The sequence below is a fragment of the Neopsephotus bourkii genome, unplaced genomic scaffold (assembly GCF_033783945.1).
Source record: "Neopsephotus bourkii isolate Nb327-2 ecotype Australia unplaced genomic scaffold, CSIRO-AGI_Nbou_v1 NB_53, whole genome shotgun sequence".
NCBI classification, from domain to species: Eukaryota; Metazoa; Chordata; class Aves; order Psittaciformes; family Psittacidae; genus Neopsephotus; species Neopsephotus bourkii.
In genome coordinates this window covers 1,470,407-1,495,001 of record NW_026900570.1, presented here as the reverse complement: position 1 = coordinate 1,495,001, position 24,595 = coordinate 1,470,407, and the positions used below count along the sequence as shown (strand labels likewise).

Below are 24,595 nucleotides of genomic sequence, written 5' to 3'. Positions count from 1 at the left end.
CAGGGGCAGCTGAGTCAATGGCAGAGGCTGACCCCAGCAAGCCTGCCAGGAAGGGGCAGCTTCGCATTCCAGCCCAGCACAGTGGGAACTCAGCCAGCCCTGGCTGCCCAGGAAAAGGCATGAATTAATGCACGTCTCTGCTGAGGGATGGGGACAGGCTCATGGCATTGCTGGGCCTCTCCAGAAAGGAAGGTAATGGACTAGTCTGTGCTTCTGCCCCCTATTTGAAAAGCAGCTTGTAACCATTGGGAGTATATAAATCATGGTTTAAAAACCTGAGATGTGTAGGGTGTTGTTTTGGTCTATATCATATTGTGGATAATGCTCTACATATTTGATGTAAATGATACAATGGGTCCAACTCCAAAAGTGAGCGTGTAGCTCAACGGATAAATTGCATCAGTCTTTTCAGAAGAATGAGAGATGCTGCTCCAATTATGTCTAATGGAAGCTAATTTCTGCAGAACCCCATATACTCTACTGCTGATGTCTTGCCTTTGTTGGGTTTTGGTTTACATGATTAATTAAACAAACTGTTCTTTCCAAGCTCTTGAGACCCCTTTGAAGTTTGATCAATTGATATGCAGTGTGCTACAGGTATAAACAACCTCATTGCATTAAACCGACACTTTAAGTAGTTCTGTGGTCGGAGAACTTTCCCAGAAATAACTTCTCCACGCTGAATCATGACTCCATGTTGCTTTAGCAAAACCTCCACCATCAAATGCTGGCTTTGGTCTTTAAAAATGCCTCTTGTTCTAAGCAACAGTGTTATCACTTTGAAGAGATAAAACACACATTACCACATGTTTTAAAGCAGTTGTACTCTCAAATAACTCTCTCCACAGAATAAAAAACCTGCAGCCTGGAAGGGATCTCTATAGTGGTTAATAATCTGTGGTAGAAGAGTTGTTGTGAGGGTTTTAGCTATTTTTTTCTGCAAAGTGCTCAGTAGTTTGGGGTGGCATATCTGATCCATGGTAATATTGCAAAGCTGAATGGACATATTTGTATTTGATGCAGATTCCCCTGGGATTTGCAGAAGTCTGGCTCTGTGCTTTTAGCTGTCTCACCTTCCCATGCTTTGGCAAGGCCAGCTTACACACAGGTGATGCTGCCAGTGGCAGGGGGGGGAAGATGGAGAGATCAAATCACCAGAGCAGGAGTATCGTGAGTGCTGGGATGCTCCTGGTGGAGGAGGGGAAGGAGGAAGATTGTTAGTACAGTCCTGTAATCCCCATGGGTACATAGGAGGACATAGCAAAGTCAGAATTTTCAGCACGAATCAGCCCTGTGATCTTCATGAGGGAATAAAATCCCCTCAAGAATAGCACACGTCTCTCAGCAAAGTCCCCATCTCTGCTACTGGTGTCATCAAAGACTCTTTGTTTTCTGCCAGTGCAATTGCATTGTTTCCAAACTTAGCTCTGAATTTGGGTCCTGTTCATCAGGTGCTGGATTGACAACAACGAGGAGGAGGGTGGGGAGAGATGAACTGGGCAGAATACTCTCTCTGGAGAGAATGAGAACAGTGAAGAAAAGCCTGCAAGCAGCAGGAAAGAGGAGTCTTGCACTTCTCAGCATCATTGCTCACTGAAGGGGAAGGAAAGCCTGCTGGGGAGCCAGAGAAAGCCCTTGGCTAAAGATCTTAGATCTGACTGAAAGGTGTCTGGGGGAGCTAGAGATGAGTAAAGGAGGGATGAAGTGCCCATGGATGACTGTGAATATTAAGGCATTTCCTGCACCCCTCATTTAATATACATTGCTGGCAGATAGTTCCTTTGTGCTCAGCACACATTTCTCCTGTCTTGGTTTAATTTAATTGAGATAAATCCCCTGTGTCAGCCAAACCAAATGACTCCAAGTATGAGAGAAGCTGACGCCTCCTTAGGGAAGGAGGAGAGGAAGGCCATCAAGGGAAAGCAATGAGCCCGTTTTTCTTGATCACATTGTGGCACGTGACTGGGAATCACAGGGTCCCTGGTTGCATCTGCAGCAGCCATCCACATGTCTGTCACACTCTGACACTGGATCTGCGGCAACTGTTGCTTCAGCTGGCTGCTGGCATGTATTTATCATCAGCGGTGTTGAAAACAGAGCCAGAGCAAAATGTCATAAATACTCCAGCTCTAAGCATCAACAAGAGGAAAACGGAAAAGGTTTTATTGATGTAAACAGAAACAATGTGATAGATATTTTTAAGCACAGGTTTGGGATATTTTCGTCTGGATTTTGGTTGCTTTCAGGTGGCAGATCAAAGGGTTGAAACAAAATATAGTTAGTAATGTGTTCTGTTGCTTCTGCATAGATTTATTTCTACCCAGAAATGTATTTCTTGCACGCTGCCATAGTATGTAGGCGTGCAGTGCCTGGGAGCACTTTACCACTGGTAGGACATGGGGAAGCAAGGTCACTGATGAGCGCCATTGTGTCTCAGCAGTGACAAAGTTACACAATTATTTCCACCAGGAATTCTTTTTCTAATTGCATATTGCTGAGGCACTAGCACAGACTGTGCCTTGTTTATTTTGGCCATTTGAGTGGCTAGGCCTGCTCTGGTTGATATCCTTTTTGTTTCTGTAGCTCTCACCTCCTCCTGCGGCCAGCTGTGCCCAAGCCCCCCATCCAGATCTGGTTATTTTCCTTCACACTAAATAGTTTTGACTCGCTGTCAGAGCCCTTTAATTTCATTGTGGCTTTGTTTATCGAGCTGAAGCAATGCACTCAGAGCACCGAGTAACACAAATAATTGTAATTTTGGCAAAACCTCCTCCCAAGCTCCTGAGCAATCAACCCACATGCTCTGCTTTCTTGGTACTAGTGGTACTAGCACACCCAGCTCTGGTCTCATCTTGGTTTAAACCTACTACCACTCTTGCTGCTGATGCACTTGAATGTAAGACTGTAATCCACCCCCTGCCCAGGCTCCAAACACTGTATTCGCTGTTCTTAATCATGTAAAATTTCAAGTCTGTGCTCAGAAGTGGCTTTCACCCACACTCCAGGACTTCTGGGGTGTTAGAACCTGTCACAATCTGTACTTGGAGTAGGGCTCTTTTTGCATCACTGGCATGGACAGTGACTAAAGCAAATGCTGTCAGAGGTCCCACGCTTGGCTCCACATGGTGTGAATACCTTGGATATAAGCTGTGCAAGGATAGTGGCCAGCCATGTGACCGTTTGAAGGTCTCAGCTGGCCTCGGCTGGTGTTCAGCTTGTACCAACAGTGGTCCAGCACTGATACAGCTGAGTTGTTCCAAGCTGGATCCCATTCAAGCTCAATAGAACTTCAGGGTGATGCCTCACGTTCAATCCTGCATTAAGAAAAAGTTGTCAGCTAAACATGAGCTACCTTCCACAAAACGATGATTGAATTGCTTTTACAGTGCTGAAACTTCAGCAGAGTATCTCTGCTTAATCAGTGCAATAGCTTACAATAAAAGTAAGAAAATAAAAAGAGAACAAAAAAAAAAGACAGAAAAAAGTTTCTTGTGGCCACAACTGTACAGTGTGAGGGAACAAGTGGTGTAAATGAACTGCTGAAGCCCCCTGATGTGACAACAGCCTGTAAAGGGAAATCTTAAGGAAACATTTGGAGAGTCGTGAGCATTATTCAGTAATATCCTGTCCCCTTGAAAGGAGAACATGTTAGAACTTCCTAATGTTCTTTGCAGTCAGTCTGTAAGCTCTTGCTTGGTAGGAGTGAAGGATCATATGTTCATGCTGTCTCTGCAGTGTCATCCATTTTTCTGGAGGTGTCAGGAACATAATCAGCTGTCAGAAAAAAATAGAGGCTCGGGAAAGCAAAGGATGTGGTTTTCTTGGCAGTCTCCTTATCTTATGTCCCTAATCTGGACTGGAAGGACTAGACACCAGTTGCCTTTCTCAACTGTTTTTTTCAAGACCTGGCTCAGCTAAAGAGCTATCAGCCACAAACCCTTATCTAGATGTCTCTTTAAAGCCAGCTGGTCTTTTACCATCTGACTGGTTCATTTGTGTTGAGCAGCAGCAGGTGACTCTCAGCATCAAATACACTTTCACCAATGTTCAGTAAACTTGGATAAATACATAGTGGTTTACTATTTGCAGAAGTGCCTGAAAACCTGTCATGGTCTGTTTGTGGTGGCAGATTCAGTCTAAATGGCTTTCTGAGTGGGGAGTCCTGAGTGTCCAGGGGGTATGCATGACTGGGGTAGTGCAAAAGCTGTCCAAAGCTGCCCATGCTTCGAGGAACAGGTTGCAGCACTGCCTTGCTTTAAGAACTTGGGACACCCAGCTTTCCAGTGCAATAGTTACTTGTTGCAAAGAGAAAACAGCTCATAAGTTATTTCCAGAAATGAGGTCAGAACAGTGGGGCTCAGTAGGGAAGCGACTCGCGCAGCAGGCTGGTAATGACATACAAAGCCTTTCCCTGCTAGGTTAAATCCAGCTTCAGTCAGCAGTGACTGAAATCTTTTATCATTTGACAGTTGTTCACCACGGTCTTTGCGGTGTTGGCTTTGCTCCGTGACATCTGAGTCAGTACTTGCATAACCAGCACCCTGCTTGGCTGCCTGCGCATCACACGGGCCTGCCTGGGGCAGGTTAGCAGCAAAGCACCGGCTCCTTTTGCTGGGATCACACTTGTCCGGTGAAAAGGCCTCCTGCTCTTCAGAAGGTTTAGGCTGAATGCACTTCTTCCTGGTCTGGAGCCCTGAACCGTGTCTGTTTCCCACTGTGTCAGTGGGCAGGGCAGTGGGGTGGAGGTTAATAATCATAGAATCACAGAATGGTTAGGTTTGGAACAGATCTTAAGATGATCAAGTTCCACCCCCCTACCATGGGCAGGGACACCTCACTCTAGACAGCATTATTGCACAAGGTTCTGTCCAACCTGGCCTTGAACACCGCCAGGAATGGCACATTTATCACTTCTTTGGGCAACCTATTCCAGTGCCTCACCACCCTCACAGTAAAGAACTTTTTCCTTATATCTAACCTGAAATCATCTGCTCCAAGTTAAAGAGCAGCATTGGAGCCTCTCTGCCAGGGCTGTTGTAGCAGCCTCAGCAATCACTTGGCCTGGTCCTTCCCAAGAGGTCTGGTTCCTCAGGTTCCCTCTTCACAACCTTCTCTGAAGCCCCTCTCCATAGCTGCTCCTTTCACACACAGAGTCACATGCCTTAAATAAAAGAGCATACCTGTCTTCTGCACAGTTCCTCTCCTTGACCAGTGTACAGGCAGTTAGATCACTGCCCACAGGCTGTTCTCTAACACAGAGCTTCTTCAGTGTAGCTTTCTTACTGGTCCATCTAGGGTAGGAGATATTGAGATCATATATTTAATACCTGTCCATGCATTCTTCTCTGGCACATTAAGCTGGTCAGAATTGTTACTGCTTTTTCCCCTTGCAGTATATGAACATTCATACTGTAGACTTTGTCTGTATCTCCTAGGTCCAAGCTTTCAGATACTGTGTTGTCCTACTCAGAGAGGTAGAAAACTTCAAGGAAGGGCCTCTGCAAATGTATCTGCTTGGAAACACACTGATATTTTGCCTGATGCAAAGGAAGCCCCAGACAGTATGTTGACCTTATGTGGTTTTTATGGCTGATGGATTTGCCTAGCTTCTGCAGTTTAAAGTGTGCTAGTCCTCTGGGTTTGTCACTTAGATGTCTTGTATGTGAGAAGACATGGCCCAGCCCTCCCAAGCCTGAGGACTGAAACAGTGGCTGTGAAATCCCTACCTCGCTTTAGAGCATATTAACTTGAGTGTGAAATGAGGGCAGTTGGAGTGTCAGTGTAAGCTGCCTGTCCACAGCTGATGCTGGTGCACAGGAATGGGACCAAAGTCTTCAGGGACTTAGGGAGGCACCTGCAAAAGGATGAGAGCTGGGGTGATGGGGGGAAAGGCAGAATGAAAGGGCAAAGGTAGCTCTGCTTAAACAGATCAGATTACCCCACTGAGCAGGGGAAATCTCTGGCATGAGGGTGTCCCCTGCTCCAGAGAGTCTGCTATTGAGGTACTCACTCAGTCTCAACATGCTAAGTCCTTTTGGCTCCTCTGTTTTCATATGCTTTACAGCAGGATGACAGCTCTAAGGACTAAAACAAGCCAGGAATGTGACTGCTGTCATGCGCTGGAGGCATGCTGTAACAGTGACCTGGGGTGGGCTGCGGGGTGAAGCTGGGGTTGGGTGACAAGGGAGGGGAAGGATTTCCTGGAGAGGAAAATTGCTTGGCTGGCCCTTTGGAAAAATGTAAGCACGCTGTGCCGAAGGGCACTTGCGCACTTCCCTGCCAGAGGCCTGAGCACCAGAGAGCTGGGTGTTGAGAGGAGGGATCGGCTGCAACCTGTTGTGCAGCCAAGCAAAGGAAGCCACCCTGTGGCGTGCTGCTGGGGACTGGTCTAGCAGGTGCTCTACTGAGTAGGCAAGTGGATGGGGAAGGTTTAAATCAGCCTGCAAGCAGAAGGTAAAATAACAAGACAAAAAGAAATCCGTGAGGGATTCCTTAGTAGTGTCACTCTAGTGGACCTGAGATGGAGCATTAGATGTAACATTTAGCAGGAAGTGTATGGAGGAGAGGAGATTCTTGGTCTGCAGGAGGAGGAGGTAGATCAGGAGCCAAGAAAGCATATGTGGCTGGGAAGGCACAGCCCAACCTTGGTGCAGAATTACCAGAAATGTGTCTGGCCACTATAAGCACTTCACAGAGAGATAAAATTGGACCAGGTGTTGGTTGTTTCAATGCAATGGACATCTCCTGAGTTTGAATTTTACTCATGGGCAGGTAAGAAGAATAAATGATGGAGTTTAAGGGACTTCCAGAACGACAGGATCACTGAATATCCCAAGGTGAATGTTTGTTCATTCCATGTGACTTATATTTATCCAGGTATGTGTTTAAAGTTCCCTTTAGGCTTATGTTGACAAAGTAGGGATTAATTTCTGGCTGAACTCTTTGAGTAGGATGGGCCCAAGTGTTCATGGCTTTCCTGAGCATGTACGTGCTTGTTAAGTGTGCTTGATTTCCATAGTTGTGGCAACACCAGCATCTAAAACCTTGTAGGCATACCTTTTAGTGTACCTTGGGGTACTTCCTGACTCCGTCCTGAAATTCTAACATACAGCTGTGATATCGTTGCTCTTCAGCCTCATTTTAATGCTGGGTATCATGACAGTACTTACTTTATTGGTAAGAGTATGGAGAATTGTGCCAAGAGGACCCAGCTTCATTTGATTTTAAGCTTATTCAGCTTCTGTGCTGGGAGAAGAAAATGAGGTGGTAACTAATTCCTCATACATGGGAAGCATGGCCTTGCCAGTGGTAGGTAAGGACATCCCAATGCAGGGCATGTTTTAAGTCTTTTGATATAGTCGTGGTTTTGGTACATGGATGTACAGCTTCCTTCTCCCCTTTTTTCATAATAGTGACCTCACCCAGATCCTAGATGGACAGCTCTTCATAGCAATTGTTAGAAGGACTTGACCTGTAGTTTCCTGTACACTTCAAGAGGTATAATCCAGCAATACCACTCTACAGTGATTCTGCTTTCTGCCTGGTCTCTTTCCCACTTATTTTAGCAAACACTCGTCTTGGCTCTCATACTCATGCCAAGACAAGTGTTTGCATTGGGAAACCAGTCTGGATTGGAACTAACCAGAAGGATGGACACCTGAGGTTAGTTGCAACCTACATGAATCCGAGATCTAATTGTGAAAGGCAGAAGAAATCCAGTGTGGTGTGGATTATTTCATGTGAAGGTGCGGGTTAGTCTCTGAGCAGACTAGGGTCTAGAGAAAGCTGCACTAATGTTCAACTAAAAGCATGATCCAGTGCCACAGAAGGCATTGGGAATGACACTACCAAGTGGCATAAGGAGCAAGAGCAGGCCCATAGCAATTTATTTTCAATCAAACAAGAGCCATGAAGTCATTAGTTGTTTCTTCAGGAGACTTTGGTAGGTGTGCTAGAGAGCACTGCATATTTCTGCAGTGCCATATGTGCACAAAAAGATTAATTCCCAGGTTAGCAAGACAGGAATTATGATGAGAGAGAAGTCTGAGTCAGACACAGTAGGGAGACGCAAATGCCACAGGCTGAAGCAGTGCTTGGACTCCTGCTGAATTTTGAAAAGAGCTAGAATGAGGGAGACTTTTTGTTCTTTAAATAAAAGAACAGAGGGTTTGAACATCATGAATTTCAGAGGCAAAGAAATGGCAAATTACAGCTTCATTCTCTAGCTCCAGCTTTCCTGAGGATTTGGAGTACTTTGCAAATATTTAATTACTCTCACCCCAGTGCCCTTGTAAGTGTTGCAGAAAATAAACAGAAGTAAACTGTGCTGTGAGACTGGCAATCCAGCTGTAACTCCAGTGCCTTTACTAGCACCTCTAGAGCTATTTTCTTCATTGTAAAAGTAGAAAACTGAGGCTAATATAAACTGATACATTATATAGATGGTTCCAGGACCTGAGACCTGAAGACTCTGCTCTGACAGCCTAATAACTGTTGCTCCCAACCTCAGAAAGCGGCACAGTCTATAAACACTTGCCTTCTTGCTGTGCAGTCAAGACTCATGCAGCGTTACATTCCCCTGGCGCCAGCCCTGGAGCTTTCATGCATGCCCTGTAAATAGATACCCAAGTGGTCTTTATGTGCATTAATATTCTGTCTCTTGGTTACACAGAGAGAAGATATGCTATGCAGATGAAATCCCCTACAGTGATTTCAGTGGGGTTCTGCAGGCTTGGATCAGACTGTCCTTTTCATTAACTTGGACCTCTAATGACAGATCTGTAGAATGCTTGAGGGTTGATTTTTTTTTTCAGTTTCCACAAGGTATTCCTCTGCTATAGCATATTGCAGAAATAAGGTACATGGTTAAGGCACTGATTTAGAGCAAGCAAGCCAAGAAAATCTTTGCCTTAATGCCCTCATTTTTTAAATTTACATTGGATGAGCATATTGTAAATCATAGGAGAAGAAACAACATCCCCTGCTCTGCCACCCTCCCAAGCATCTGCTTTTGAAAAGCTGACATTCAGTGCAGTGATTAAGTATAAAATCTGTGTGAAATTAAGCATCAGAACAAGCAAGTAATTACTTCCAAACTTGTCTTTATATGTTGTGCATACAACACTCCCGCTCCCACCTTTCCCCCCTTAGTTTTCCTCTCCTTTTCCTTTGCCTGTCAAACTGTAAACCCTTCAGGTTAGTGCCTGTGTTATCTCTTATGTTTGTGAAGCACATTGCACACAGTGGTTGGGTGCTACCAGAAGCAAAACACAAAGGATGATGACCACAAGGTCAGGGGAGAGGACTCCCGCCCTCTGCTCTCGTGACACCCCACCTGCAGTCCTGCATTCAGCTCTGTGTCCCCAAACATAAGAAGGACATGGACCTGTTGAAGATGCTCCTAAGGCTGGAGCACCTCTCCTATGGAGACAGGTTGAGAGCTGGGGCTGTCCAGCCTGAAGAAGAGAAGGCTCTGGGGAGACCTTAGAGCAGCTTCCAGTGCCTAAAGGGGCTACAAGAAATCTGGAGAGGGACTTTTGACAAGGGCAGGTAGGGACAGGACAAGAGAGAATGGCTTTAAACTGACAGAGGGTCGATTTAGGTTAGATATTAGGAAGAAGTTCTTCCCTGTGAGGGTGGTGAGGCACTGGCACAAGTTGCCCAGAGAAGCTGTGGCTGTCCCATTCCTGGCAGTGTTCAAGTCCAGGTTGGACAGGGCTTGAAGCAAGCCGGTCTAGTGGAAGGTGTCCTTGCCCATGGCAGGGGGTCAGAACTGGATGATCTTATAGGTCCCTTCCAACTATGATGAATGTTACGATAACTGTGTTTTGGAAGCTTTGCTGCACAAAACCAGAGAGCGGGTTCCAGGTTATAGCAGCCTCTGTCAGAGGACAGGGTAATAATGCAGAGACAGTGCTGGCCACCCAGTGTCACCAAGGACAGGCTGTTTGCAGCTTTCTGTAATGGCAGGGGAGTGTTTAGCTCAGCATGACTCAAAACAGAAAGAAAGCCCAGATAGGACAACTGAGGTTAATGTGGAAAGAGCTGTTAAATGTTAGCTTTAGCAGCCAGATGTCTTTGTGAAAGAGAAAACAAAAGTTATTTCATTAAAGCCTCTGAACACCAAGTACTCTATGCAAGTTGAAATGCCAGGTGGTGTATTAGGTAAATAAAGTTGTCCTGGTGTAGGCATTGCTTCTCCCAGCAGCCAGCTGTAACCAGCACGTAGTACAAGTACCCATGTGAATCCCTGCCATGTGATGCACTGCTGTGCCTGCCTAACATGCTGATACGGGGCTGGGAAGCCAGGGGAGACTTTTCTTTCAGCAGTTATCAGTACGTTGATAAGGGCCAACTGTTGCACGTGGCTGATTTGCATGGATTGGCTTACGCTCATCAGTCATCCGGCTCGGATCAGAAAAACTCGGGGTTTGCAGATGTCACATGTATTTCCCATATGGTTTGAATGGAGTGATTGATTTTCATTTTAGTGACTTTTTAGATTGGTGTCACCATACTGCACAGTTAGCTTTTGTTACAACCCAGCAGTTACCCTTAGGCAGCACTGCAGAACATCACATCCCCTTGTTGGCAGTCCTGGGCTTGGGTACAGCAGGAGCCATTGGGAAGGTGGCAGTCTTAAACTCCTCTTGCTCTGCTGTCAGTGGCAGGATTGAATTTAGGAAATGAAAAGCTGGCATTTGCAAGCTTCATGATCCCATGCTCTGTGGGTGACAGACACATAGGAGGGTAAAGTGTTCTTTGTGTTCATAGTGATACATGCCCCAACCTCCTCCTCCTGCTTCTCGTGGCTTTGCAGGATGTTTCCCATGGTGCTGTTACCTGCTGAGAATCACTGTTAGTATTTTACTCCTGTCTCTAGTACCTGTGCTGGCAAGGTACATGCTGCCTGTGTTCCTGACAGTGCATGCTGACCACAGCCATATGGTGTCTCGTAAAGTCCTGGTGCTAGTCTCAGTATAATCACCATGCTGAGCTAATTACTCATGGCTGACTCAGGCACTTACTCAGTGGCTACCTCAGCCATTACCAGGACCTCTTCATCTAACCTGTCAGGCTGCCAAACAGCAATGGACTGTGCATTTGGCTGTCTCAGAAAATCAAAACCAAGAAAAGCCATTGTTTGCCATCAAGCTCACGGGTGATCTCCATGTCTTTGCTATGAATTATTTGCCCATGGCATTCCCTCAAGGATTGCAAGACAAAGGAGAAGGGGTGGCAGAAAACTGGGAATTAGAAGTCAGGTTGAAACCTTCTGGCCAACGAGAACTAGAAAAATCCCTCTGTGAGGGATGCTCTACACCAGGATTTCTGGTCTTTGCCTGCTGTGTTCAGCTCCCATGTATCTGTCACTTTAAAAGCAACAAATTCATGATTGTGTACATCTCTGGATCCTATATCCTACTCCCTACAGCTTGCCTATAGCCCTGAAAGCCCAAGTTCAGCCCTTGACAGCCACTTCCTTCCTGGCAACCCCTGGTCAACTCATGTACTCTGACAGAAATTTTTCTGCTGAATAAAGGAAAAATGCAAAACTGTTGAGAACAGGCAATGCAAAACCCAAGGTGATGAAACTCATCTGATTGTAGAGAATAACTGTTAAGAACTAAGTGTGGAAACACAGGCTAACTGTGGAGGTTTCAGCCTCAAAAAGGTGCTGAGCTTGGGAGAGGGAGAAGGTAGGAACCATCAGCCAGGGTGCGTTTGCAGGGGGACCAGAGGAGCTTTTCAGGATTAGGAGCCCATGGCTGGAAGCCCGCCTGGTAGTGCAACAGTGATGCCTGCTTTGGTAATATATCCAAGTGCATTTAACAAATATAAGATAACCAGTGTACAATTCTGGGCAAGGTGGAAGATCCTCTTTCTAATCAGCAGGGCAGGAGAAATCTGCAGTAAAGCCCACAGAATATGGCACTGGGGAAGTGTTTCTCCTGATCAGCCTTTCCTCAGAAAGGGGCCTCCAGAGCTTCAGAAAGATGAGCAATCCTCAAACTTCACAAATCAAACTCTTCAGCTCTTGATTTTCTCAGTTTTACAAGGAAAAGGTGTTACATTGCAGGTTCCACAGGTAACAAGTGGTGTGCAGGCATGTAAATAGACCACAAGCAGAGTAGAACAGGCTGAATCCTGGAAACTGATCAGCTTTGTCTTTGGTTTTACAGAGTGAAATAGCTTCTGAAGGAAAAGTTGGAGCTTTCATGTTCAGATATTTCTGTGTCTGAGATCACTTAAGGAACGGTTTCCTTTACTGTGTTTGAACTAATATAAAGAAATTAGATTTTTACTGCAAAAATATATGTTTTCCTGTGAAACTTTTCAGACAGCACATGATATTTTAATGACTCAATGGGTGTATTTTTCTCTTCCTTTGATTAATATAATATGGGACAGATGTTTATGGAAACAAGTAAGCTTCCCATTGAATGGTGTACCAGCTACATGAAAAGTGTGGAGTTGTTTCAATGGGATTGAAACAAACGTGCTCACTGAAGCAGCTGGGATAGGTGCTGCTCAGGTTGGATCCAGGGAGCCTGGGGGGAGGATTGGAAGGTCTGGCCATTATATGGGTGATGCACTGGTGATCACAGACACAGGGAACAGCAAAATCTATAGTTCTTGTGTGGTAAGCTCAAAATGCTAGGTATGACAGGAAATTTCATGAACAGTATCTATCCCCTTTTGCTGTAGAATAACTCTTAAGATTACTTTTCAGGCTTAATTTTATTTCCTTTTTATTTTAACTAACAGGTATTTTACACCACTTAGTGTCAGTATCACCAGTACTATTAGAATAGAAACAGCAGCCATTTACCTGCTTCTGGGTCCGTTAAGTGGCATTAAACTTAATTCACCTAATTTGCATCAATTTGCTTCTGTGTCAAAATGAACATGGTATTGTGTCTGGAGAGTGAATCAGCCTAATGAACAGATGACTCGGCTCCAATTCCCTTGTGCTGCTAACTACTTAAAATTCAGCAGCCACAGCCTGCCGCCTTCTCTGTTTCACTGCTGGCCAAAGAATGGAAATGAAAGGACAGGGCTGTCTTGGGAAGGAATCAAAGAAAAAGTGTCACATGGAGACACTGCAAATGGAAAATCCTTTTGTGTTTTTCTGAGAAGTTTCATTCTAAATGGTAAATTAATAAATCTATATATATGAACTTGGACAGCTATTTTAGCAACACCTTTGTGCGTTAACAACAGCATTACCTGTTTGATCAAGTACAAGGCAAGTGAACACCAAATTGTGATTCCCAGGAAGACATGAATCACAGAGTAATAGAATCATAACTGGTTTGGGTTGGAAGAGACCTTAAAGCTCACTCAGTTCCAGCCCCCTGCCACAGGCAGGGACACCTTCCACTAGCCCAGATTGCTCCAAGCCCTGTCCAACCTGGCCTTGAACACTGCCAGGGATGGGGCAGCCACAGGTTCTCTGGGCAACCTGTGCCAGGGCCTCATCACCCTCACAGTGAAGAATTTCTTCCTAACATCTGATCTAAATCTACCCTCCTCTGAAGTGATTTATTTTTCATGGCCAGGAACTCTTCACAGTGTTAACAACTTCATCTTAAATGCACAAATACAAAAGTCAAGTCTGAGAGCAGGCTACTAGCTATATCTCTTGGCCCCTTAATGAGGGAGTGTGGCTCTATTATGAACCACCCAAGGCCAGCTGTTTGTACAGAAGCATTATCACATCTGTGGTTCCAAATGTTCACAGGGTCAGGGACTGCTTTTCTTTCTGGAAAAGGGTGGGTATAAAAGGGAAGCTCTGGCAAGAATCACTGGACTGAGCATCCTTCCTCACAGAAAGCACCAGATGCATCCTGCCAGGTCAGGTGTGAAATGTAGGTGACAGAACTAATTGTGGGTGTCACCAGGGAATGTCAGAGGGCAGCCAGTCTTCTTCCCTTGGGAGGGTGGGAATGACAACGCAGTGCTTTATCCTTTCCTGTTACTTATTAGTATAAGGCTGGTTTGGATCAGAATGCCCAAGTTTGTGAGTGGAGAACTTAATGCCATGCAAACTAAGAGCTTTGTTTAAAAGAAATAGTTGCCTAGAGAAACGTGAAGGTAGCAACATTATTTTTGTATGTTTGTGACCAGCTATATACCAGACAGTACTGACTGTGAAAGGTCAAAGGGGGTCTGCTGTTATGGCAGTACTTTCTCGGGCCTCTTGCCTCCAGCATGCAATATTCAGCTAGATCCCAGCTGCAATTGCTCTGGCACAGAGCTGAGCGCTGAACCATCACCACATGCACTGTCACAGAGAGAAAGCAACTGGAGATAGCTTCATTTTGCTCAAAACAGAGGCTTGTGCTAGTTAGTTCTGTTAGGATCTCACATATATGTTCTGAGTAAAGTTATACTCTAACATGAAAGTTGATTAATGCAATTTTTCACTATTTATTCAGATATTCTTATAAATTTTCTTATCCACATGCATATTCAGTTATGCTAATGTTGGTACTTATGATTCATCAACATGGAGACCACAAAGTTATCTTCTTTTTTTGCTCTTGTTTTGTCCCCAGAAAGAAATGTCAGGATGAATCAGAACAAAACAAAACTCTTGGACTGTTTTAAAACTGGATGGGGACAATCAATAGAAAATGTGACAAAACCTTGTGTTGGCCAGTGACACAACTAGATATTTTTTCTCTTTTTTTTTTTTTTGTCTAAAATGCTTTGTATGTGTTATGGAAAAAGGAAGAGCTATTTAGTTTCTTAAATATTACATTTCATTATGCATTTCATGGCCTGATGAAAGAAACATCAGCATAAGAGATAATTACTTGCCATAGCAGCTCATCTTGTTACCAGAACCAGTAGAGTTTGCAGTCAGTCTCAAGGATTGTTTCTTCACAATCCTATGCATGTACTGAATTTCTTCAATTTCATTATAGAAGACTCTAGAACTGTAGGCTAGTTTTCACTGCTTCATTATTCTATGCATACCTTCTCCAAAATGAACTGTTTTCAGCCATATGATCTAGCTGTATCTTGTCTCTGCAATGGACTTCTGTAGAAGAATAAAACAGCTACTGCACATACATATAACTGTATTTACACCAATGCTGCCTCTTTAAACAGCAGTCCAATAGATTAAAGTTAATACAAATTTCTGTTGCTCCTAAACTGATTTGGTCTGGGTATATAGTACAGATTTTCATTCTTTTTTGAGGTAGGCTTTTATAAAATCCTCTGTAGGGGTTACAATGTTGATCTGTATCACAGCAGCCAAAGCTTTAGTTTTAATAATCATACAGATATTTAACATTTCCTACGGGATTATTTCTTCAATCTCAGTATTGTATGAATGTAAATAACATAGATACCACAATACTGCTATGAGGTGAGCTTTAAATACTAAAGATTGAAAAGCCTAATTACATAATTTAATCAAATAACCTGCAAAATAATTGCAATTTTCCCTCCACCTTTGTGAGGAAACTGAGTCACAGAAAAACTGAATCTCATATGCATTAGGGTGTGCTTCAGGGTGAGTACTTTATGTCTTAAGTGCCTAGTTGAAACAGACAATTCTAAGACTCAGAGAGCTCCCTGTAAAGTTGCCATAGTCACAGACACTCTCAGCCATAAAAACTGATGCCAAGCATCCAAGGCTGGCATCTGAGAGGAGATTCACCATCAGTGAATGTTCTTATAAAATGGGAACCATACTGTCTGTCCTGGCTGTGCTGTGATACATCTACAGTGAGGTGGCAATAGTTTTCATAGGTGTAAGGGATGTATATCAAAGGAGACCAAGAAACTAACATATTTTTTGTCCCACTGATGTCCTCTACACTTGGCAGGCCAGCCTTGTTAGGACGGTGAATATGTGGTTTCCTTATGTCTGGTAACAGCTCTTTTGGCAGAGCTTGTTGATACTGGAAATGTTTTTTGCAGACTTGCTGAATACATTAGTGCACAATGAACACATCCAGCAGCAAGACTTTTAGATCTAATGGTGTTTTTCTCCCTTTTAGTGGTTTTACATTTGCATCAATTATAGCTACTGTCCACCTCCAAACGCAGTCTGAGTGCTCAGGAAACATTTGTACATCCATAAAAATGCAGAAGATAAGAGCATCTTCCCCAGGACTGTTTATCTAAATTTGTTTGTAAGCAAAAACTGAACAGGCAAGTGAGATGCCCTTTTTATCATTCAGGGTGTGGAACATTCTCCAATGCCACTGAAATCACCAGAAGTTGAGGACATTCAAAATACCAGGGTTATTCTTCTTGCCTCACCCTGTGGCACATCCCATTAGCCAGCATTTTATCTGCCTACAATACCCATTCTCCACTGCATCTGTAGTTATTGCTGCTTGACTGGCAGAGCTGCTGGTCTCTTTAGGAAATGAAATGGAAGTCCTTGGAGGCAGATGCAGTTTTGGAAAAGGACTGAAGAGAGGGTGTGAGTAAGGTGTCCTTTTTGATTTCAGCAAAGCTAAAATTTTTCAGTGAGAGTTAAGATTCTCTTTGAAAGAAATACATTACATTGCACTACTAAAACCACTACAAATAAACCACATTAGAGCCTAATGATTTCACAGGATTCTTGATGAGTGATTCTATTCTCTTAAAGTTAAGTCTCTCCATATGTAAAAGACATCAAGAATCATAGAAGCATAGAATGGTTTGGGTTGGAAGGGACCTTAAGATCATTTAGTTCCAACCTGTCTGCCACAGGGAGGGGCACCTTCCACTAGACCGGGTTATTTTCAGTCAAGAATGGCAGCTAAAGAACAGTTACCTGAATTCCTTGTTAATGCATTTTATCATAGGATATTGTAACTCTTCCCCAGATATGTCAGGAGAAATAGTTTTGTCAGGTAACGGGTCCTTCCATATGTTGTCGGACTTCTTCCGAGTCTAGCATCTTAGTTACTACTGAGTTTTAGTCTTACTTTCCATCAATACAAAGTTTTCTTTGAAAATGCTGTCTGCAAGGTCAAATGTGACACTGAGAGGTAACGGGTATAAAGTGAGTTGTACTAATGCACTTTACTCTGGGTTAAAAGGAAGAACCGGCAGAGGCTGCATGTGCACCAATGCAAAGCTTTTGAATAGGAAAAAAATCTCTGGTGCAAAAAACTGATGGAGCCTTGAAAGCTCACAGTGAGAATATGAGCTAGACTTAGTGTGAAAATGCATTATCCTGGTCTCACACACTCGTTTGAATATCTTGGGAATTTATGCTTATTAAATGCTTGCTTCTCTGCTCCTTTTCAATGAACTTGAGTCCCCTCTGGACTAACTGATCATCTGCACAAATCTCTGGAAGTAGAAGTGAACCAAGTGCAGAGATGATATAGCTCATTCTAAAATACATAGCTCTGTTCAGCCTCCTGGCTTTTATGCATGTAAGTCTGTCCTGATTTATGCTGGCATAAGAGAATGATCCTTTGTTTGCTGATGTACACATTGATATAACAAGAAACACGTATGTTGTAACTTGAATTTTCAAACTGTTTGTGGATGACTGCTGGTTTTTAAATGGGTCCTAAATATGACTTACACAGTAAATCTGTTTGATCACAATGCAGAACTGCTGTAAGAACGTGACCAAAAATACAGCTGGGGTAGATGCACACGTCAGATAAAAACATAATGCTCACAAGGGAAATAATCTCCTGCTGAGATTGATTTTCAGCAAAAGATACAAATAATCTTTCTCCTCCAAGGCCTCCAAGAAAACCATTCTACCTTGTATAAAGGCACTGCCAAGAACCTTATGGAAAGCAGACTGAGCTTTATGGGAAATACGTCCTGTTTCTTTTTGCCTCTGCTCCTAATTTTATTCTAACTGCTGGCTGAGATAGTGTTAAAATAATGAAAAAGAATAAAAAGCAACTATTAAAACTCTTGAGATAGAGGTAATCCTGAGACTCACAGGAGTACTAAAATCGTAACAATAAAGAAATATCAGCGTTGAGGATCAGTTTAGAAATAAGTAATCAGACAGGAGGTTAATACAACACGAACCACCAGCACTCTCATCTTGCCACTATGCCTCCCTGCAAATGAATCAGACAGTTCAACCAGTTGGATGATTAAGAGTTTTACCAGCAAGGCAGAGCAATTTCCTCTGAGGAACAGGGAGCTGAGATATGTACTTTTAGCCTGGGAAATGGGATGAAAACATACAGGTTCACTGTAAAGCTGAGATTTCTGTCTGCTTTTCTTCTGAGCTGATCTTTCATCATTATTCTTGTTGACAGCCTCTGGCCTCTCCTCTTCTCCATCTACCCCAACACAAGTGACCAAGCAGCCCACGTTTCCTCTTGAATCCTATAAGCATGAGCCTGAGAGACTAGAAACACGGATTCATTGTTCTTCACCTCCGGACACAGGGCAGAGATTTTCTTTGCCTCCATCTCAAAGTGCAGCCAAGCCTCCAATCATGACACCAGCTCCCTGTGCTACCTCAAAACCAGTAAGTAAAGTGTGTGACCAGTTTTCCTCTAGGAAATGTACAGGGTTGTGTGTTAACTGTTTCTTGTATTACAACTGATGGGCTAGAGTGAGTGGGTCCATATTGTGGAACAGAATGAGAACAATGTCACAGGCTTTTCCTTCAGATTCCCAGTATTCAGTGCACAAGGCACTAGGAATTCAAAGGTGGTAGCCCCCCTCATGATTTACCCAAATAGCAACCCATTTTTGCACTATTCTCAAGTGAGTTTCGCAGTGGATGCATATCCCAGCATAAACAGCTGCTTTAAAGGATAACGTTTTATTTAGGGTTGTCTTTTCTCTCCCTCAGGAAGAGCTGATGAGAGAGCTAGCAGTCAAGGAGAGCATATAGAAAAGAAATTCACATTATGAGCTGCAGGAGTTCTGAGTTCCTGCTGCCTCTGGAGTCTGAGATGATTGAGACAGCTGGTGACTAATGGCACTAGTTGCTATCACACCTCCTGCCCCAGCTGAGAAAGCAGGGGAAGAAGGGCAGCACTACCAGGGTATTTATCCAGCCTCCTGGGAATTCCTAGGAATGCATGAACTCCAGCCACTGATATGCTCCACTGCAACACCTGTGCTGCACGCCATTGTGCCTTCTCCCCTCTTTTTAGCCAGCCTGAGCCTCAGAGGCATCACTTTTCTTTGCTTTGCTCTTTTGCCTTTTGCCCCTCTCTTTTTTGAGTGAATTCCTTTGCATTAAGTATATCTTTCTACTCCCCTGCCTCATGGAGCTAGCAGTCTGTGAGCTGTCATTGAAGTTAACTACCCTGCATCTGTCTTTCCCAGCTTTCCTGCTTTTTTTTCCCCTCAGAATATAAAATCTTTGACATTTGCTATACCTATAAATCTAGAACTGTAGAGAACATAAAGGTTTATGAGGTCTGCTTCCCTGTTGAACAACTACTAGTTGTTTTGTTCCAGTTCTTAGTAATTTGTTTAAAAGCAGGAAGTTTCCTCCCTCTTGCTGTTCCAGGATCTGAATATGCTAACACAGCAATCCCAAAATCATTTTGCTTTTGTGGTAGGAACCTCCATAACAGCAGCCACAGCAGCAGCCACTGTTATGCTGAAAGTCTTTAGGTACTGGATTAGTGTTCACATACTACTTTCAAGTCGCACATGTATCCAGTAAAACACATCAACTATTTTGGGGATGTCTTTTGTTAACAGTTAGGAAGTCTCTGATTTTCAATCCAATTTTCTTTTTCATGGACAGGTTATGACCATTGCTCTTACAATTAATAGCCATTTTCATTCATTGTTTGTTACATCCTGCTGTACCTGTAGCCAATCTTTGTTTCTCTAGATTAAGCAAACCAAACTCTCCTACAAATACAGACTTTGTGTTGTGCTTCTATGCAAAAGTAAATAGTTAAAGTAGTAAATAAAATAAATCCTGTCTTTCTAGTTAGGGAACTCCAGCAGTAACTTTCCTTACTGCCTTTCCATGTCAGTAGTAGATTTGGAATACATAAATTACGAAATTCAAGGGCATGGAGGATAAAAATAGCTTTGGTAGGTTTCAGTCCATCAGTCATATTATTTACATCTGAATGTGTTTATCTGTCTTAGAAGCTACAGAGGAGTCTTTTGTACCTGTTACAATAGAAATGGGGAAACAACATAATCTTAGCACATTCCTCCGACCAAAAGACTGAAAAATTTGTTTTGTTTTTAATTATTTGCTGATTTGGACAATGTGAAGTTGAGTAAAAGATGCCAGAATAAAGAAAGAGAATTCTCAGCAAGTACTTATGAACTGTTGTGGTTGTGTGTACAGGAGAGAGTATGGATGGAAACTCAGTATGCTGGACTCAAATTCTGTTCAGAAGTTACAGAAATACAAAGGTGGTGTACCACCTGAGTATCTGTGCTTGGTACTCTCGGGTAACAGTGAGTGTGCAGGACTGCCAGTGAATCATTGGGTTTTTTGGTTTGCTTGGGAACAGATGTTGGCAGCTGCAGGTCTGTGAGGAACAATGCCCTGGATGTTTAATTTGCAGCAGAGATCAGAGAGGTCTGCCATGCTCTTCTAGTAGGATAAGATGTTAGAGAGGAGAAAAGCTGAGTTTCTGCAGAAGGGCAAGAATCTGAAGCTGATGGGTGTTCACTCGGGACCCTTGTGCCTTTTGATCCCTGTTATTTACATAGCATCCCATTACAAATATAACAGCAGTAGACCAACATTCTTGATTCAAGTACTTTATTTCAAACATCTCATTTATTCTGAGCTGTGTGTTAGTAAATACGTGTTTCCACAATGCACATGCCACAAGCAAATCTGTAAAAAGGCAAACTCAATTCCTTGTTTACTTAGATCACCATTTCTTGGCATGACAATTCCAATTATTTTAAAAATACACAATAAATAATATGATAAATGGTTTCATAGTGGCCATGCTGTAAGATGATCAGTTTAATGACAAGGAAGCTTCCACGTATATCTGAAATAAGAAGTTGGATCTTATCTACAGGGCTCTTTCAACTTAAATCTCATTTATTTATTACACTGTTTAACTAGTGATGATAACATGTGAGATCACAGAACTATTATAAATGATTCATAATTCTATATGTATTGCAGTAGCAAAGAGGAACCCCTGGACCCAGACTCAGAATCATTATTGGAAAAAAAAACAACCCACAGAACAGCAGATAAATATAGGAAGGTGCAGGACTTGGAATTTATCTTAGCCCATTTTTATAATTAACTGCATTTGAAGCTGCCCCCGTACTTGTTTTTTTATACATCTGACACTGTTCCACAGAATGGTTAAATCTGTTTAGTAAGAGGAGAGAATAAAAATGTTTGTTTCCAGCAGATGTAATAAGAACTTTTCATGTTTTAGCAGCACTTAGAACAGCGTGTATCTTGATGTGATTTTGAAGCCTCAGATTCTGGCACAGGCAATAAAATGGGGAAGACAGTTCCTGTCAGAGGGAGATCCTCCTTCAGTGAGCCTTACCTCAACACAGTATACAAAGCTAAGCAATTACCCTCATGCTAAATGGATGTCTGTGATAATCACCAAGGTCTGGATTTATTCCACCTAACTTTAGAAACCTATCTGAGCTGCTTAAGTTGGGAGTATAGCAGCTCTAGTTGTCTGTATCCCACAGAGAGGCATTCGCAGGGGATGAATCAGATCTTCAGTGGGCTGAACAGCCTTTTGCACCAGTCATAAAGAGAGTGACTCTGTGTGCTGCATTTTTAACTGAGGCACCTCTGTTAGGTGCCAAGAGCTAGGTGTGATGAGGCTCTGACATAGCATTGCAGAAGCTCTAACAGACTTTCTTCTGAGTGCGTAGGTGTTCCTAGTGGCTGAGTTAGAAGGTTATAATGAGAAATTCAGCTGATAAGAGATCAAAAGATACCACAAGATTACTGTGCACCCCATTAAATGTAGAAAGAGCAATTTGATTTTTCACCATACAGTTCATGACTCTGTACTTTGACCTTCTGTTGTTTGGTCTGTGTAAACTTCAGGCAGTAAGTGGTAAATGATAACTCTTCTCTATTGTGACATTACTAACCATGACAGGAATGTACAGAAGTTGCAAATTCAGTAACCAATGTTTGCCCCATTTCAGCTTTGCCCATATTATAAAGTGGAATGTAGTATGTTGAGCTTGATGTGGTTATGTCCTTTTCATTTCATCCTTTCTTCTTCCACTAATGCATCAGACACTGTGAAAATTGCAGTATTCCCTGTCTCCTGCAAGCACAAGCATTTTTGTGGTCCCTCATTTCCTGACCCTTATGGGTTTCCCCTTTCCTGGCTTGAGAAGAGTCCAGACCAGAGAAAGAAGATGCAAGCTCCAAATTGAGGAGTTGCCTTTGAGTTCTCATTTGGTGAAAAAACAGGTTGGAGCTTCCTCTGCTCAGAAGAGGTGACAAAGGCATAGCATGCTTACAAATGGCCCTTTCCCTATGATAGTGTAGTTAACCACTGTTCTCTGAACAACTTCTGAGCCAAGGAAATTCCCAGAACATTTTTAAAAAGAAGGTGTCTCAGCCAGAAGTTAGTCTGAGACCTACTTTAAGCTTCTGTGAGCAAGTCCTGTTAAAACTGAAGATATAGCACACCGGAGGGACTGAAAGAATCCAGTCTGTTTTCATTTCACCAAGTCCTTGCTGCTCCACCATACCTCCATGTAACTTACAGCAGGGACTCTATCCTAGTCCTAGACACAGAGACAGAAACAAGATTGTTTCTGCAGCTACCTGCTTGTTAAACAGTAGCACTTCCCTGCAAGGCTTTTCATGCTGTTTCTTAGCCAAAACGTAGTAAACTCAAAACCAGAGCTGTTAACTTGTTCAGCATGAAAGGCTATTACGTCACACCCTGCTGCTGGCAAGGAGCCTGGGAACCAGGATATGTGCAGCAGCTCCTTCAGTTTGGCTTTCTCCAAAAAGCCATGCCACCTATCAGAGCTCTGTAATCTAGCTGGCTGATTAAAGAGATTTAAATCTGGTGAAGAGAACAGAAAAGTGTGCTTTGATTCCAGTGTTGTATTTTAAAAAAAGAAAAGAATAAAAGGCTGGGAAAAAAAGGAATCAAAATCTTATACAACTGCAAATGTGCAAGAACTCCCTACTTCAGCGTTCATGTAGTTTAAGGCAATATATCAGAGTGCCAAGACATAACTGTGATTCAACTTTGATTTACACCACAGTAAACTGATCACAGAAATTAGAGCCAGAAAGGCTGTCATTTACCAGTGAAGAAAACCTATTTACAGTGTTGTGTCCAGGCTACTTTTAAGTGCCTTAAGACCAGCACTCCATCTGGGAGATGACTGTGTTCTCTAATAAATCCTATAGGCTGTAACAAGCTGTAAGTTGTTTAAACATTTCTCCCGACTGGAACTGTTGCTGTCCATATGAAAGTGCATTTCATTTAAAATGGTATACATTTGTCCAACTGTTGGCATGTAACTAAGGAGTTGTAAACCAAGAAAAGGAACAACTTTTTGATGAACTATGTAACAATTGCATACAATATTAGTGTGAAAATGTTTTGAGCCAAACTGGTGTGATTTCAGTCTCCCTGGACACAGCATCACAGTAGCTTCACTGAATTGAATATAGGCTCACAGAAGAATTATTTCATATGGTTGAAAAGCCCACACTGAGTCAGTGGGACATAAAGAATAAATAAACCAGTAAACTCGCTTGGAACACAACATTACAAAAATAGAAAGCTTCAGCTATACCACAATACTTTTTAATTACAGCTCCCATTTTATTAAGATTCTGTTTTCCTGCTTTACCTTCTCCCTATTAGTCATATCTTTAGCCATATCTTTTGTATCACATTTGGTATTTCCCTCACCTTGTAGTATTTAAAATATGCAATGAACATCTTACTATCCATTTTCTACCAGTTAATTTGCTTCTTTAAAAGCTACTTATTTGGTATAGAAGAAAAAAAAGCCCAGTCACAACCTCTTGAAAGACTGGTTTCCTAATGTATTTCTATTATGGTTGCAGTGTTCAGATTCATGGCAATCAATCTTAGGATGCAGAGAGATTGTATTCCATAAAGATTATTTTTTCTGCCCTAAGGAAAAGTATGTCTGTGCCAGCTTGTGGCTTTTTCTGCAGCCACAGAGATAATTTAATCAACTATCTATGGATTCACTCAGTAGAGAGTTTATTTTAATGGCATAAAGTCCTACAATTTCTGTTCTTCCTAGTCCTAGATCAAAAAGAGAAAGGCTAGCTGGAAAGGATGAATATACAGAATGCTGAGTCCAACCATTTCCAAGCTGCTTTGACAGCTCTCATAAGGCTCTAAGTAGATAAAGCAATTAAAATTAGAGCATCTCTGAGTCTTTTTTAAGATACACACTGGTACCAAAATCATGACCCCAGCATCCTGAAGAGAGTTAGTGGCTTAAAGCTAAATTACTTCTATCACTGTAAGTCCTGCACTATGCACGGTATAAAAAGGCTAAACGTAAGGATCTGGCCTCATGTGTCTATATAAATAGATATCTTTCGAATAAATAACATGAGGTAAGATGGTGCTTTAAGATTGACAGCCTGATTTTATTCACTGATTGTGCAGTTTATATCTGGATTTTAGACTTG

General features: G+C 42.7%; 1 protein-coding gene and 1 long non-coding RNA gene across 8 annotated transcripts in view; one reads left to right on the top strand and one right to left on the bottom strand.

The window, feature by feature from the left end:
• The window catches only part of PRKAG2 (protein kinase AMP-activated non-catalytic subunit gamma 2), a 217,887-nt gene that overhangs the window by 128,282 nt on the left and 65,010 nt on the right, over window positions 1-24,595 (top strand). For all 7 annotated transcript variants that reach the window (XM_061349017.1, XM_061349035.1, XM_061349044.1 and 4 more), the window contains one exon: window positions 18,258-18,472. In XM_061349017.1, coding sequence (XP_061205001.1) covers window positions 18,258-18,472 — 215 coding nt within the window. The remainder of the gene's footprint in view (window positions 1-18,257; window positions 18,473-24,595) is intronic.
• LOC133210060 (uncharacterized) overlaps window positions 7,613-24,595 on the bottom strand; it is a 30,988-nt gene continuing 14,005 nt past the window's right edge. Inside the window, exon 3 of the long non-coding RNA XR_009724847.1 lies at window positions 7,613-8,610. This is a non-coding gene — a long non-coding RNA (uncharacterized LOC133210060). The remainder of the gene's footprint in view (window positions 8,611-24,595) is intronic.